Source organism: Orbicella faveolata, unplaced genomic scaffold (genome assembly GCF_042242905.1).
Source record: "Orbicella faveolata isolate gen_17 unplaced genomic scaffold, um_ofav_v1 contig_2, whole genome shotgun sequence".
NCBI classification, from domain to species: Eukaryota; Metazoa; Cnidaria; class Anthozoa; order Scleractinia; family Merulinidae; genus Orbicella; species Orbicella faveolata.
The window spans coordinates 13125001-13142741 of NW_028301547.1; the positions used below are offsets into that span (position 1 = coordinate 13125001).

A 17741-nucleotide genomic window follows, 5' to 3' on the forward strand; every position below is an offset into this window, starting at 1 on the left:
TGAGTAAAAAATTTCTTCGCATATCTTGCATGAGAAAATTTGCTGTGACCAGAATCTTGACGAGAGTCTTTGCATATTTACCTTCTTTCATTTCCCAGATTCTGGACTTTATCTACTGCACAGTTTTGATTTTTAGCAGAGCTCCTACCCGCTGAAGGCGCGCGAGCGGAGCCCCATACCTTAGAAAATTTGGTAACCCATCGATCTGAAAATTTTGGTTGTCACGTGACTGTCCGTACATACGTCCGTCTGTCCATACACCAATACCTTGAAAACAAAGAGAGTAGCACCATTACCATGGCTACATCTTTGATTTTGGGCGTCCACGCTATTGTTAATTGACAGCTGTCACAACAAGCTATCCGCTGACCAGTATCACGTGACTGCATCGTGGACTTAGGTTTAGAGCTCATCAAGGTTGCGTGTTTTTTCCAAAGTTGACCGCTGACCAGTTACTGGTTTACCAATTGGATCGCGGGCTTAAGGGCCCATTAACCGATTCATGCGTGCGCTCGCGCGCGTTGCTAAGGAGGTGAAATTTCACTTCCGGTCACTTACGTCAGCATGAGCACGGAAAATAAAAACAACTCAAAAACTTGCAAATTCGCGTACATTTTAGATGTTTTTCTTTGTGTTTCGCAAATGCAAAGTAAAAAAAGTACAAGTAAAGACAAAATAAGAGAAAGACAGAAAAACAAGAGCAATAGAAAGAGAAAAACTAACTCAGTGTGGCTTTGTTTAATCTTACCGAAGTGCGCTGGCAGTGTAAATTGCGCACGTGCTGATAGGGTAACTTCCATAGATATCGGGCGCACTTCCGGTTTCTTTAAATGCTAAAGGAAACGCGGTTTTTCATTAAATCTAGCCTTCTTCGATTAATTTTGATTAAAGCCAACGTTGGCAACATAGCTATGCATTCCGTTTTCGAAATCATGCTTTTTTCAGAAAATTACGAAATGAAAAAAATGAAATGAAACAAAATCGATGCATAGCGTAATGAGGATTTAAATTAAAATATTAAATCAATGAAAAAAATCCCGAGAAAGTAATTTGCCTGGGAGCCTTTGCCTTTTTTCTGTATTAGTAACATGACCATGGGCGCGGCCTGATGACGTCATCACTAGTGTCACTGGTCATGAAAAAGTTGAAACACATGAAAGAACTCTGAACTAACTAAAAATGAGGAGGTTAGATGAGACTAAATTTTCCTTAGCAACGGCTCGAAAAGATCGGTTAATGGGCCCTTACGTCAGGTTATTTCTCTGTGGGAGAAGGAAGGGGTACTCGCAAAGGCAAAATTTCGGCGCAAATTAACCCCTGGCGTGTTGTTGACTTTTCTTCTGACATATTCCTTGTACAATCGTCTCTTGGAAAGTCCCTGATATATTGCGTACGTAATTTCTACAATCTTGGTTAGGCTTGTTGAGTAGAGTTTGTTAAAATTTAACTGGAAAAAACAGCAAAACCACACGCTGAACAATTACACGCTCACAATTGATCATTTTTTGAGTTTCTGATCCAAGAAAAAATAATTCGCGTTTTCCTTTATCGTCAGTGATCAGGAGCTCCGCTTTTAGGCTTGGCTAAATCTATATATTATTTTGTTCTATTTTGAATAGCGTGACACTGAAAACCAGCAATATATCGGCTCACCGCCGCGGTTTTAGCATCTGTACGATTGTGTTGATTTAGACTCCAATTTCATGTTAAAAGCAATTCATAATTAAATTGTACAATTGACGATTCAACAAAAAGACGGCGAATTTAGTCTTCCTGGCCTCAAAAGGCATACAGGAGAGTTATTTCCTTTTATTTGAGCTACGATAAGCCTTGTGGAAAGCTAAGCTCTAGGACAGAATTGTATCAAGATTATCAGTGACAAGTCGAATTCTGTGGCTATGTTTTGGCGAATCCAGGCAGAGTTATTAAAATTAAATGTCGCGTAAGGGTTACTTTTTCGCTGAAATATAGAAGTAAATAACCGATTCAACTGTTTACGATGCTCTTGTCGCAATGATTGGCTAATTTAACTCACAGTAAAGACATAGTGAGGTCATTTAGGTGAAATCGAAGAGGTTAAGCTTGTCTAGAGCCGCGAATCAAATGATCAATTTGAGATAATTTGCAGTGGCTTGGACTCATCTGCAGCGACTTGAAAGGCTTGCATAGACATGGTATGGCCTCTATTAAGAGTACACGAGATAGATAGCATTCTCAATACGACATGACCATATTTATGTACACTATCTGACCGATTTTCCAAAAACATGCCTGCTATTTTAGTGCAAAGTCTTTAACACGGTTGTCATAAATTCAGACATGTACTCTGTGTAAGCCAGAGGTTGGCATGTTGTCTATGTCGATATTGGCCACTGGAAAACCAAGTGATGGAATTGCTCCCCACTAACAAACCATTTTAGGCAGAATACCTCGGTCTTAAAAGTCTTAAAGTTCGGGAAGAAGAAGGCTTAGAAGGCAAACAAGTCTCGATAAAGGAGATAGAAATCTGTAAGATCGACAGCAATAAGGGAAAAGTTTATCCGAAACAACAACAACAAAAAAAACTACAAAGAAATTGGAAAAAAAAATCAGTCAATCAGTTTAAGAAAAACAACAAGTTGGAAAGAAAAAAACCCAAAGAGGTTGGAAAAAATTATAACTAAATAAATAAATCAATTTTTTAAAGGACCCTTAAAGCAAAAAATTCTGTGGCACCACTCGAGATTTTCTTTCCGGCCCGAGCTCGATTCTCGATCGGGGGAGAGGTTATTCGACTCCCAAGCCGTTCGAGAATAACCGCTTTAATGACATATCGAGACTTGATGCCAGATGTGACCTTTGGATCAGCCGCACGCAGCTCATCCCGCTGGACCACCAGTGGAAATCCCTTGGGTTGTTGGTAACAAATTAATATGTGTGTAGTACGTGATGATATGCTGATTTCCGGTTCCGCTTAGTCAGAGAGTGGGGACTGTATTCTGCTAGTTATAGAACGGAGGCTAGAAACTCGGGTCGACATTTAGGCCGTTTGCCATGGGGCGATAATGTTGTGCTTGCTTTAGACAACAAAGATCTTTAGCCACATTAATTTAGGGCTTAGACATGCAATGGACTAGACATTTGTAGCTGCTGTTGGTGTTATTTGGTCTGAACTTTGTTTGGCTTAAGACTTAGAAAGAAATCTGTTGAAGTCTGGATATCCCATTTCGCGCTCGACCAAATTCAAGTACATCCGGGACATTGCTATTTGCGAACAAAACACGGCCACGAGCAGAGTGAAGAACATTAGGTCAAGCGCTGATCGAGAGTAGAATTTCCTTGTTTTATCAATTTTAGGTGTTCTCGGCCTAGCTAACTATCAGAACTGTCTGCGATTTGCTAGTGCGGAAGAAATTTATTTGCGTGGCTTCCAGGCGATATAATAATTGACGCAACAAAAACATGTTGAGTGTTCGCCAACTCATAATTATGGCCTAGTTTGTTTGAAGTTCAATCGATTCTCGATGTAGGAAGCTCTTGTTCAGTACATTTAGGATGATGCAGGTTTTAGAAAGCTATAGATCAGTTCTCCAGCGCAGTTTTGACATCTGTACGTTTGTGTTGATTTAAACTCCAATTTTATGTTGAACGCACTCTTAATTAAATTGTACAATCAACGAAAACTGTGTTTAGCCTGGGCTAAACTTAGCACAAACTGAAAAGGGGGCTGGAGGGGAGTGATAAATAATGAATAAATAATGAATAAATAAGTTTGATAGGACTGGTCAGAATTAGTGCAATAGGACCATGATTGAAAGGCAATATCGGCTGAAATATGTGGCTGATGTCATGGTTTGCCAGCTTAGTCGCTTTCGGGTGGGTAGGGGACAACTATCCTTGGGACACTGGTGCGTCATTCTTATCGCTGCTGTTGTTCCCCGCCGCTGCTAGAAAACCCTAGTCAACTTTCTTGTTAAGAGAGTTAAACAGTTGAACCCAATGAAAAGGGAGAATACTGAAATATGAGTATAATATTCAAAATTCCTGCATGATATGGCACATTTTCGCTTTGGACACTTGTTTTGGATACTGATTCTGCTCGTAAATTGGTGGCGCATTCTGACGGTGGACAACACTCAAACAAAACTATGGCGTTTTCTTCTCAAAATTCTGTTCAGGCAACCAAATTCTGCTCCAGAATCTCTGCTCGAGATAAGAGTCCGATCAGCTCAGCTACATCTTGTATCAATAAATTGCAGCAAACAGCGCATAGAAAACACCCGTTCTTGTTCGCAGTGAGTCGACCAATTGTAAGCAGATCTTACGTTGTGCGGTACCGCTTGGCAGATATAGCAATGAAAAGCAGCAGTTACGAATGATACTCAGCAATTTCAATTATTTTTGAAGTGTATGTCTGTTTTCAAATTTCCAACCATTACCTTATGGGTTGCTAACTGTTTTGAATCCTGTCCGAATACCCCTCAATTTTGGCTGAAAAAATGCGCAATTCTGGGGCACAATTCTGGCTGATGACGGTAACGAACAATGCTCGAGTTTCTAGCCTACGCTCTATAACTAGCAGAATACAGTCCCACTCTCTGACTTAGCGGAACCAGAAATCAGCATATCATCATGTACTATACACATATTAATTATCTTAATTTGTTACCAACAACCCAAGGGATTTCCAGGTGGTCCAGCGGAATGAGCTGCGTGCGGCTGATCCAAAGGTCGCATCTGGCGGTCTCAAGTTCAAGTCTCAATATGTCATTAAAGCGGTTATTCTCGAATGGCTTGGGGGTCGAATAACCTCTTCCCCGATCGAGACTCGAACTCGGGCCGGGAAGAGAATCTCGAGCGGCGCCACAGAAGTTTTTGCTTTAATTAACTGAATTTATTTCGTTACAACTTTTTTCAACCTCTGTTTTTTTTCTTTCTAACGGGTATGGTGTTGTTTTTCTTAAATTGACTGACTGATTTTTTTTCCAATTTCTTATTAGTTTTGTTGTTGTTGTTGATGATGCTTCGGATAAACTTTTCCCTTATTGCTGTCGATCTTACAGATTTTTATCTCCTTTATCGCGACCTATTTGCTTTCTAAGCCTTCTTCTTCCCGAACTTTAAGACTTTTAAGACCGAGGTACGTAGTCTGCCTAAAATGGTTTGTTAGTGGGGAGCAATTCCATCACTTGGTTTTCCAGTGGCCAATATCGACATAAACATGCCAACCTCTGGCTTACACAGAATACATGTCTGCATTTATGAAAACCATGTTAAAGACTTTGCACCAAAATACCGGGCATGTTTGTGGAAAATTGGTCAGATTTATCCATTCCAAAATGCTACTGAAGGACAACTTCAAACGTTTACTCAAGACAGTGTCTGACCAGATTTCCAAACACCTCGAAGTTCGTCAGAGGTACTTCGCTACGCATCGTATTTTCAACTCTCTTCTTGATGTTTGGAAATGTGGTCAAACACGGTTTTTCGTGTTTGTTACATTACTTCCTGTGTTTCTAAAGTTGTCAACGAGAAAAAAAAATAAAAGGCCCCTGTGAGGCAGCTCATGGATGAATGTTTCCTTGTGCTGTTGTTTCACAATGAGTCTTCGTGCGAAACCTGAGTTTGATTGGCATGAAAAATGAACCTGTAGGTGGAAGTCATATGAATGGTTTCACATTTAGACTCGTTTTGACAGAGGCAAAAGGTAACTCGGAAATGACCTATTGGATGAATGTAGAAAAGGTAGTAGAATAAAAAGAGAAGAGTGAAAAACAGGAAAGTAGACATCTGTTGGTCAAATGTGATGCATAGGTTCTGATGTCTAAATATGGTTGCTTATTGACACCCTTTAGGTGGCTGAATTCGTTCTCTGGTAAAATCATTTTTAATAAATAATTATTTATTACACATTTGAAATAGATTTCAAGAGAGTGCAACAACAAAAATCAAGAAGAACACTCCTTTTATTAGGAACATTTTCTTTCTTAGTAACGAACTGAAATACTGACTACCATAACGTAACACATAAAAGCTAAGAGGAAACATTTTAGCCAACAGTCTCCTATACATGCACGTTATCAATTTTTTGCTGAGTTATAAATAACATAATCTTTACCGCAGCAGGACACACATGTAGTAGAAGTACAGCAAGACAACCATTTTAAGAATTGAATGAAAATTCAACAGGTATAAGCTGGAAAAGTTAGGATAGCTTATACTTGAAATAAACACTGCAAGATTTCTATTTAATTAATAGAGACAGGTTAATACATTCTATTTTTGTGTTTCTTTATGATGGGGTCTAGTACCGGTAGTTTCATTTAATTGCAGTCCATATATGAAGGACTGATGTTACTCTACATGTACATTTTCATGTATACGAGTGTTATATGGAGCTGCTAATTTTAAGTTGAAGTTGTATTTCTGTATTCCACTGTAAAGCTATAGGTTCATTTGTGAGTTAAGTTTTGACACATGTAGTGAGTTCAGGTGGATTTCACTTGTTGACATTCTTCACTTTAAGCAACATACGAGGATAAAGTTCCAAAGTGTTTCCAACTGTGTAATTATAAGTGCAGGTTGGAGAGCCATTTTATATGCTTGTAACCAATGTCTTTTGCAAAGAATGAGTTTCAACAGCTCAAGTGGCAGCTAACACAAGTGTTGAAAGCAACTCTCTTTGTAAGCAGGAGTATTTTACATCCATCTGTAATTCTCAGATTAATTCCATGAAGTCTTAAGGGTGACAAGTTTGTCTTGTTAAAGCCAGTTTCTATGAAGTCTTTCGATATTATTTTTTGCAGCTGGTAAACGGGCATGTATAACATCAGTAATGGTGTTGTTAATATTAACATCTGCTTACTGTCACTTGCATATTATACTGTAGTTGTTATTGCAGTGTTCATCTGGGTTATATGGATTTGCACAATAGTACAACTTGCTTCACCTACAATACAAAATAAAGATAATAGTCGCATATGTGAAAGGTATGAAAAGGGTATGAAAATGAATGCAGAAAAATGATACATGTAATGTATATCTTTAATTTGCTGCCCTTTCCCCTCCCCCCTTCCCCCCTCTCCAACCCCCAATAAAAATAAGCTACTTACCTAAATGTGGTGTCCAAGTGATATTTCTTGCTTTTCTGGAAAGGCTTTAAGAAAGGAAAAGCCAGTCATAAATGGTATGCTTTCCTTAAGAAACATTGGAGCTAAATTATCTCTTTGACCTGAAAAATTTATTCTTATGTACAGAATCTGCAAATTCTGGTAGAGTTACATGTAATTTTGAATCTCTATAAGGACTAGGAATTTAAGAACATGAAAAGCACAGGAAATCAAAACCATTCTTTATTTCTGCCAATAAATGTTGTGACTGTTTTCTATATGTGATTCAAATAGTTGCTTGATACACTTAGATATTTATTTGGTATGTAAAGTTACATATTCAGCTAAATTAAATATAATTATAATGATCTCATATGATGCACATGGTGAAATTTTTTTACCAAATATTCAAACAGCTTTCATGGAAATATAAATAGGCTTATGATCACTGTAGTAAGACTCCAGGGTACCTGCTGATTGTACAGATTGTGGTATATTGGTATAAACATGATCTATCTGTGTACGGTAGTCAGCAGTATACTGGTTAATCAACTGAGTATATCCTTTGTCTGTTATAAGATATTTTGTTAAAGCTTTTTGTTCTCTATTTGCCTGCATTAATTAGATCAATATTGAAATCCCCAAGTAGTACAGTTGGAATTGTGGGTTCTATTAATACCGAGTTGTGAAGATGAGTATAAAGAGCATCAATTAACTGTGAAATTGTAACTTAAGTTTTCAAGCAGTAGATACCAATGACATGAATATTTGGAATTGGTTGGCTTAAAACCATAACAGTAATTTCCAAATTATTAAAGTTACATCTGTATGGAATTTTAGTACAATTTAAATCATTCTTAATGTACACAGTAGTTCCATAGCAAGTTCTTATGTTAGACTGACTAAAGTCATTTCTGTAAAGAGTAAATTCATGAAGCTGATATGTATCATCTCTACCTGATGAGCAAAGTTTTGATTCAACAAAAATGTTGACATCAGCTTTTTGAATGTTGTAATCACTTTGCACATCATCTATGTGGAGGTGGAGAGATTTAACATTCTGAAACAAGATTGTTTTTGTTTGGGGTGAATTGTTAGTCTGTATGACTTTAAGAATTCCTAGGAATTCCTAGGAATTTCCTAATAATTCCTAGGAAAAAATTCCTAGGAATTCCTAGGAATCTAAGGTGTGAATTTTCACGGTAATTCGGACTCGGAATTCCAAGTTTACATAGAGCTGACTTGGAATTCCTAGGAATTCCTAGGAATTCCAACTGAAATAATTATACTCACCTTGAAAATTCCTTAAAATTCCCAAAAATTCCTAGGAATTTCTGAGAATAACTTGGAATTTGTAGGATTTTTTGAGAATAGGTTGGAATTTTTGGGAAAATCTGAGAAAAACTGGGAATTTTGTATCATTTGTAGGCCAGACAAAATTTTGATGATAAATGCCTAGCATTAAAATAACAAATAAAGTCACTGATATCACATCAAACAGGTTTTAAATGAATGGTTTATTACATTGGCTCTCATGAATTTAAACATAAGAATAATCATCCTGTTTCTTTTTCATTACATCAAGAATCAAAAGTAAAACTGAAAACACATATGAAGGTCAAACTTTTACATGTTTGATAAAAAGAGAACTTTTTGAGATAATTTACTTTTTTAGTTTACAAATCCAACAATTTTCCATACACAAGATGTTACCTTAAATTATTGTTACTGTGTGGAACATATCTGGATTTTCATGATTGTAAGGAATCAATGATAAGAACAAAACTGAGACATTCCTTAAAATTAAAAAAAGGCTGAGTTTGGGCAAACTTAGCTGCTGTTCAGTTATTTCTGTTGATTCTGCAGCTAGCCTCTTCTTCTTCATCATTAGAAATATTAAAAAAAGACACTTAAAACATTAAAGGAACATTGAAATAATAGAGTAAACGCAAAAGAATATACGGATGGACAAAATTGAAGATCAACACGGATTGCCATACAGTCAGGCTGAAACACACAGGAGACATATCAAACTCATGCAGACTGTGGCTGCCTCGTTGGAGTTTTTGTCAAGAACTTTGACTGGGATCAGCGAGAACTGCTATATTTGTTTCGTTTGAACAAGTGTGGCGAGAGAAACGACTTGTTATTCGCAAATCAAATTGTTTAGGCATGCCCTCTGGGCAACCTAAATTGTTTCAACCTTGCTTTAGCCAGAATCCATTTCATGCCATGACTGAGTGACCCACTCGTGTATGATTCGTGATGACAAAGTTCATTCAAAAGCTTTTGTCTAAATAAAAGAAGTTACTTTGTATAATATAGGGTTACTTGAATTTGATTACTCACCAAATAATTTTGTATACAGCTAATCTGCCCTTTGAATTTTTCCCTGTTGAAACATCCACAGTAAGACTTTCTTTTAGCTCCAAATCTTCGCCAAGAATAGCATGTTTCTCATTAATGACACTCACGCTGTTTTCTTCTAGTCACAGGACCGCAGAAAAAACCATTTTGATATAATTTTGGAAGTGAAATCTACTAATACGCACGAGCGATCAACCGTTAACGTTAAATTCAAAGATGGGCGCCAAAAGAGAATGAGTAACGCGATCTTTGTCACGCTCAGTCACGAGGATAGTCACGTGAAAATTCGCGTGCTGTGATTGGTTCAGTTGATAAGTTGAGGAGAGAATGGAAACTGGAGAAGAAGGAGAGAGAGACTGGCAACAAGGTTGCCAGACCAGTCGCTTTCGATGGTAACTCTGCTTCACTTTCCACGCTGTGTTGGTGGTCTTTTGAAAGATGGGTCTTGCTTCAAAAGGAAAAAACTACACAAACTTTTTACGAAGAAATCGAGGAAACTGGAACGTACTTTAACTAGTTGATCTGTTCCCGACGGTTGTCAAGATAACAAAGGATCGTGAGGCACTTAAATCAAGTTCACTGCAAAGGTAAGGAATCCAATTTTATAGGGATTTTCTGTTATGATAAGCTATAATTCTAAATAAATCAAACTAAGCAATGCATTGTGTGCTCTTTAAAAACCCCAAAAGCCGAAATTCACCTAAAAGGTTTCAGATCGACCTGAGAAAACGAGATAAATTCTGCAAACTAAGCTTAAGCTTGTTGTAAGTCCACCAAATCTATTTTGAGAGCCCACGTGTTTCAACACCCAGTCAGCACGATGCAGCAAGTAGAAATTTGCAATGCTTATCATTTTTTCCTTCTAATTATTTATAAGGATTAACATTATTTGAGATCTATAGTCTTTTCAATACATCAAGATGTAGATTTTTTTATTTGTCATTTATTTATGTCAGTTATTTATTTGTTTCCCATTGACTCATAATCTTTTTTATTCTTTTGATTTCGTTGTGTCATGAATTAAAGTGACCGCGAGGACAAGGAAATACAAGAAATATATTGATGATCCCACTATACCCATACCAAAATCTACAAGATTTGACCAGTTGATGTCATCTCCCTCTCTTGCATCACGTTTTCCTGGAGATCATTTCCAGCACCATGAACAGAACACCTCAGAGTTTTCGGCTCGCCTGAGTGAGATGGCTGTTGACAGAAATGTTGTGGATGACTTTGATGGACTATGGAGTCAACCTTTATGGAAGAATTGAAGCTTCACAGAAGCATTTGATGAAATTGAGTTGCCTATACACTGTACCTGAAAAGACCACAGAAATACCAATTGATGTAATACACACAACAACTCAGATTTGTCCACAGACAGTGATTCAGATAATGATGTTGAAGTTTCTAGTTCTGACTCCTCTGAAGAAATTGAGAACTCTGACACTGATGGCCATTCACTGGACTCCCCTGATGAAAGTGAAACTAATTGTTCACAAGAAAAGAACATTTTCTGCCAAAGAATATGCCTGTATGGCTATTCTGGCCTTAATTTCAAGACATTGTATGACAATGAGAGGCTGCTAAAGATATCCTTGTTTTAATGAAACTACGGGTAATTTGTCCAGAGAATGTCACAGTACAGTTTTGCAAATTTACAGCAAGTGTGTGGAAACTGTGAGCTTTTCATTTCTGACATCTGTGAGAGATGTCTTCCTCTTTTTCCTAAAGTCATAAAGGATCAAGTCAAAAATTGTTCAACAGTGGGCTGTGATGGGTATGTGTGTGAATCTACAATTATATTAAATATATACATGCATATATATACTTTTGATTTTATTGAAATTGTAAATAATATATATACATTTATGCTGACAGGAATTTTTTGCCTAATCTATTTATCAGATCTGAGAGCATCCATTTTTCTATCAGTTAAACTCTGGGTGTTTGATTTAAGGGTCCATACGGGTACATATACACTAACAAATCAGGTTGGATCTAAAAAGCAATGTTATGAGTGCTATAGTTTTATGTTGAGTTGTCAGACTTAAACTGGAATTAATGTAGTAACATTTGTTTGGAAATAATTACCTTGGAGCTTGACAACAATAAAAAGGTATGGAACTCCAGGGAAATGATCCTGTTGATTTTTACTAATTCACAGAAACTGATTCATGCACTGAGTTCATCTTTAATTTTGACATTTTGGGAAATTTATAGAAATTTCAAACACAATATTTCATGTGTTTTAGCCGTTCCCAAAAATTCCCAGTCATACTTTTCACTATGTGTTCTTAGTCTGCTCATTTCTCTTTTAACCTTCTCAGTAACCTTTATTTTGTTTTCATTTAAATTAAGAATATGCAGTGCAGAGCTATTTCGTACATGGCTCAAGCCAACATAATGCATGTGCTCTCTTGTGGATGCTGGAAAATCAACAACTGCCTCATTTAATGTGTCGCCTTGACAACGGTGAATAGTCTTGGCAGCGGCGGGTCTAAGCAGAAATTGGCGCCGGAGAATTTGGACTTGACTTTTTTTATTGACTCGAAATTGTCTTGTTACTTCCAATACTGGTGTCCAATTTCTATCTACAGTTGCCTTGTACAAATGTGCATTTTCTCTGCACTGGTTTCTGCCTATGTCAGGATGTGGAAAAGAGACCCAGATAATACTTGGTCTGGTGGAATTTTCAACTCTGTAGTCCATGTTTTCTATGACACACTCTGCACCATTGGTGAGTCCGTCAGTCACATCAATATTAGTTGTCAAGTCATATTTTGCTGCAGTCGCTACAGACACTAGCGAATATAAACCCATTGTCTGTGTTGGATCATCTGGGATTTTGTTTTTCATTTGTTTCTTGAGATCATCAGAAATGTCCCCAACTATAACGTCCACAGCCTTAATCTGAGCTTTATCAGCTTTAGAGAGGGTATACAGAGCATTGTTGTGAGCATCTACTGATGCATTTGTGGTATATAAATGTCCCATGTTCATAGGATAATTATCTTGTTCAGGCCTTACATTCAGAAGTCGTTGTTGCAAAATGGATATATCACCTTCAGACTGATTTCCCTCTCTCAAACGATTGAGTAGCTGAGCAAATTCTTTGTCATCTTTTTGTCTCATTATTTCTGTCAATTCGAAAAGGGTGAAGTACTCTGTCCAAATGTTAGTTGCAAATTCATCATAGCCAGATTGGGAATTTTCAAAGATCCACTTATCAAAAACTGGCTTAAGCTGGAAAAGATCTCCAACAGTTACCAAGCTTATTCCACCAAATGGTTCATTAGTTCCCATAATTTGTTGCAACCTTAAGTTCAAAAAGTTGAACATGCCACTTCCAACCATAGAAATCTCATCGATAAAATATATAGCTACATATGAAATGCCTGCAGTTCTTTCACTCTGACCAATGTCAATCCATGCTTTTGGCAGTGTTAATCCTTGACTCTTGTGTATTGTTATTGCCCAAGCAAGTTTTAGAGGCAATTGTTGCCTTTCATGAATACCATCTACTGTTTGTGAAGTTACTGTTATTGGGCATATAGGAACACATCCTGGAATGCTATCACTGATAGATGGACCACTATAGTCATCAAATTTTACAATAACAGCTGTAGGCAATATATAGTGAATTACACAGTTGAAAGCATTAGCCACAGCTTGAATAATAATATTATCGCACCATGTACCTGGCTTTGCCATTTGTTCAATATAATTTGTCCAGTGATCATTACCAATACTCTCAAGATAAAATTCTGGATAGTTGTATAAATGATCTATTCCAGTTGTACGAATGTCATAATGCAAATCTGCAAATCCATAGAGCTGATGTGAAACTGACTTAAGGTTACCGTATACCTTCAGGGGTGTCTCACGTCCAAGCGATGTAGCGCGTTCGGTTTAAGCTGTAGATACCTAAACCCCTATATCAAATTAAAGCTTATAGAGCTGGCTATCAAACCATACCAAAAATTTTGAAATAAAATGAGGTGCCGATTTTTTCACGGCCACTAAATGCGAGCGTCCTAATCACCTTTTGGAAGCTACAAGTCAAAGCGAATTTTGTTTTTCGCCAATTTATTTTTTCCCCCGGTTTCAGGACAAAAAGCGCTAAAAAAGCGTGTCTGCGTTTTGCCACATTCAATTGCAGTAAAAAGTTACAGAACATTTTCAAAATAGGACTTAAAAAATGTGATGTGATCGTACAAAAATTGCTCTCGGAGAAAAAATATTTCGAAATAAACAATTCGCAGACACGTTTTTGTTTTTTATATGTTAATCTAGCTACTGTCCAAATTTGAGGGCAATCAAACAAATCCCCTTTGAGTTGTAACTCTTTAAAGTGTCTGCTTCAAGCGAAAAAATTTATTCGAGAAAACAGCGCTAAGAAAAATCTCTTGCTTCGCAAACAAACTCCGCCCACAAACGCCTTCAACTGGGTTCTCAGATCACTGAGCCAATCAGCGCTTGGAAAATTTACTACCATTAACTCGCGGTGAAATTTACGCGTGAATCTCGAAAAAACCCTTGAGTTTCGCAATGTACTCAAGGCGGAGAGATAATTTTTCTGTAGCTCGGTTTTTCTTGAAGCTGGTCTGGCAAAATGGGGAAGACGAAAAAGGATACGAACGCTAGAGTGGCTGGGCGACGAGAACAAACTGAATAAAAGAAAGCGCGGCGGAGCAAATGTGCATGGATAATATTCCAATGGATCTCAATGAGTTGGGCGATTCATCGGTATCGGACTCAACAAAAGAGTCAATGTACACGTCGCTGTTATAGCTGTCGAGTTCCCAAACTTTTACAGAATCTTTCTCTACTCTTGACTCGATCTTTTTGCCTGCTTGATACGATAGCTATAGCTTCATCCGCGAGGCCAACTTTCGCTTCTTCACTCATTGATGTGTTTTCATTCGTTCTTCGCTTTTTCGAACTGGTAAACAGAGTTTTCCGTGGTCCATGTTTACTTATAACTTAATAGAATTACATCTAATGGAAAAATGCTTGGATCTTAGTAGCCAGCCAATTCGTGGTATCCATATATTCCCGCGAAAGTAGTCTCGGTTGATTGCGTACACGTTATAGGGCTGTCAATCAAGAGGGAACTTTTACTTCCGGCCGTAACGTAAAACCTCCATTTCTCCGCCAATATTGAGTTTTTTTCAATTTTGTTTTCAGAAATTGGAGGTTACTCTTCGACCATTACTTTGAACCAAAAATCCAAATTTGAAGAAAATTGCCGATCTGAAGGTATACTGTAACCTTAAAAAAGCAATCACCAGACCCACCAACATCTTTTGGTATTAACCCTATGAGAGCAAGCCTCTAGGTCAAACAATTCCAGGATGAATCATGGTTCATAATAATTATTGTATTAGGAAACACACTGCCCCTCAAACTGGAATAATTTTTAGAAACAAAAGCATAGCCATTAGCCATAGGATCATAGGAATTCTGTCCAGACTTACGTATCTTCATGAAGACATGCTTACTGTAAGAATGATCAACATTGTGAAATAAATACCATATTTTGAAATTTCTGCTCAAATCAACAACAACTGATGAGTGTGGAATATGTTTTCTTACATAACATTTCAATCTGTCTCTCAACCTTCTTTTTAAAGAGAATTTAGCACTTTTTTGACAGGAATTGAGATGGTTCTCTGTCTCTTTTGGTAATCTTGTCAGCCCCCAAAAAGGTAACTACACGATTACTCGTGCTATGATTAACAATATCAGTAACTTTATAAGTGGAAACGGTTTGGTTGGAAATAAAGAAATCATAACAATTTTCTCTATTGTTAGAGTTACAATTCAAATGGCTATCTGCCGAAGCCTGATCAGGATCTTGTTTACTGCATTGAGTTGGAGTCCAATAACTCAAACTAAGTTTGCGATGACCACAATGGGTCATTTGGCACAATGGCCATCGAGTACAATGACTCGATTAACTTCGATTTTGATGACAATGGGTCATTAGGCACAATGAAGACCAAGTACCATGACTCAGTTCGTTTTCTTTGAGTTTGAAAGCACTATAATGACTCAGTTCGTTTTCTTTGAGTTTGAAAGCACTATAATGACTCAGTTCGTTTTCTTTGAGTTTGAAAGCACTATAATGACTCAGTTCGTTTTCTTTGAGTTTGAAAGCATTATCAGTCAGAGTACAATCTTTTAAGCCGATGCCTACGCTGTTTTCCATCGCACTTTTCGGCGACACCGCGGAAATACGTTTTTTGACGTCACAGTAACTGGTCAGTGGTCATCAACATCGGGCTGTGCTGTCCTTCGATCGAGCAGTTCTCTGAGATCGGTATTTTGCTTCGTTTTAAGGTCGAAAATATTCTTGATACTTCTCGTTATTGGTGAGTTTGACGTCCTTAAATGGGTTTTTAATACTCAAGCAATGTTCGTTAAGAATAGCGGTACAGGGGAGTCATTTTGTGTGGAGTAATGTGTAGTTTGCTGACTCGAGCCAGCTCGAGCGGACGAAGCGTGGATCGTGTTGCTTCAGCCGCCCTCGCCTCAGAATTTTCAAAATCAACGATGGGTATCCAGCAAAGCAGAAGATTGGTCCTGTAAGCAGCTTTTGCAAGGACTTTGAAGACTGGTTGGATTTAAAGTGTAATTTGCACGAAATGGTTAAGGAACATGTATGTCGCGACCGTTTTATTCACACTCACTTTGCGCAGACATGTGGTGCTTGTTCATTGAGATTATATTTCGCAACGTGTCAAAGAAACTTTGATAAGAATTTGTCTTTAAAGACTGGCGTTTTGGCGTTTCTATCACCTCTCTGACTTTCTGCGCCTTTTGGAACGGGTGAAATAATTTTTTTGTACCTGCCGTTTGCTGTCAGAATAAAACATTTGTTCATTTCATTCAAAGATATTTCTCTATCATTAAAGATTGTTTTAGCCTACATTTATATAATGATGGCGTTTGCGAAGGGAGTAGAAATCGAAATTATCTTGATTTGTTGGCTGTAGCGAACGCTGGAAATACTGAAAACATTCAAGGGTAGCTGCCGGTTTCGCCCCATGGCGAGTCCGCCCCCACCGAGTTCGCCCCCACATCGACTCAACTTGATTGAGTTCGCCCCCAACCAAATCGAGTCGCATATAGAAATTATTCCTCGTTCTTTTATCCACTGCCTCATTAGATTACTGGTGGCGAGGAAACTTCACTTGGTGGAGAGTACATTGGTGCCGAGACTCCCTCGTGGCGAGATGACCGGTAACTGTTGGACTTCGTTGCTATGTGCTCGCAAATAAGCGAACAATCATCTAAGCTTATCAAACATATATAGACTAAAATGGTTCTTTGAAAACGTTCAACAACTCGATGACAACTACGTAAACACGAACACTAAAAGTTGGGGAGGAACTTGAAATAGAAATTTTTTATAGTGGGGGCGAACTTGCCATGGGGCGAAACCGGTATCATTCCATTCAAGACTGCTCAATATCTTCGGTTCATTAACAATTTTTCCTTTCTTGAGGTCTTTTTTGTTTACATAGATTAATTAACAATTAGACCCGTAGCCCTTGCGGGCTACGGGTCAGTGGTCCATGAGGCGAAGCCGAATGGGCTATTGACCCGTGGCCCTTGAGGGCGAAGGGTCTAATTGTTTTAGTATCACCCAACTAGTCGGACAGAAAAGGCAATAATGAAGTTAGCAAATGCAAGTTGAAGAAGTATTTATTTGGGAATAAAACGAAAGAAAGCATCACACTCGATTGCACCAATTTCGCTACTCGAGGACTATTACTAATAGTCCTCTAGTAGCGTAGCCAATCAAAATGCAGGATTTGCATTAGTCCACTAGTTGGATGATACTAAATGTTGATAGTACATGGAAATTTTCAAGACCGTTTCCCTGTACATGTATGCACATGTAACTAAATATTTTAAAATGCCCAAACACCTGTATTTGTTTACACGAAACTGCTTCCACTTATGGGATGTGGTCAAGTTTCACTTCTTTTGATGCTGAAAAGACATGCAACATTTCAGAGAGGCAGTAATTAACTCCTCAATGAAACCCACTAGTTTATTTTGTTTACTCAGTCATTTGAAGCTTTTTGATTTCTATTTCCCAATCTTACATGTGCATTGTATCAACTTACGTAAGTAATTGACTGTTGTTGTTTTTCCTTTCATGTAATTTAATTCAGATGAGCTTTGCTCAATCACCACAAAATAATTTTTACATTGTAATCATACATGTACATATCACATGCTTTGAATCAATATGAAATTAATTATGATCCC

The 17741-nt window shown here is 37.7% G+C and overlaps 1 protein-coding gene across 1 annotated transcript; it reads right to left on the reverse strand.

Annotated features, from left to right (window-relative positions):
* Nucleotides 1-8586: 8586 nt before the first annotated feature.
* LOC110060102 (uncharacterized) lies at nt 8587-13169 on the reverse strand. Its single transcript, XM_089289282.1, has 2 exons — nt 10539-13169; nt 8587-9480 (listed from the first exon to the last, which is right to left on the reverse strand). The coding sequence occupies exon 1, from the start codon at nt 13167-13169 to the stop codon at nt 11673-11675; it is 1497 nt and encodes a 498-aa protein (XP_089145408.1). The 3' UTR covers nt 8587-9480; nt 10539-11672.
* Nucleotides 13170-17741: the final 4572 nt, after the last annotated feature.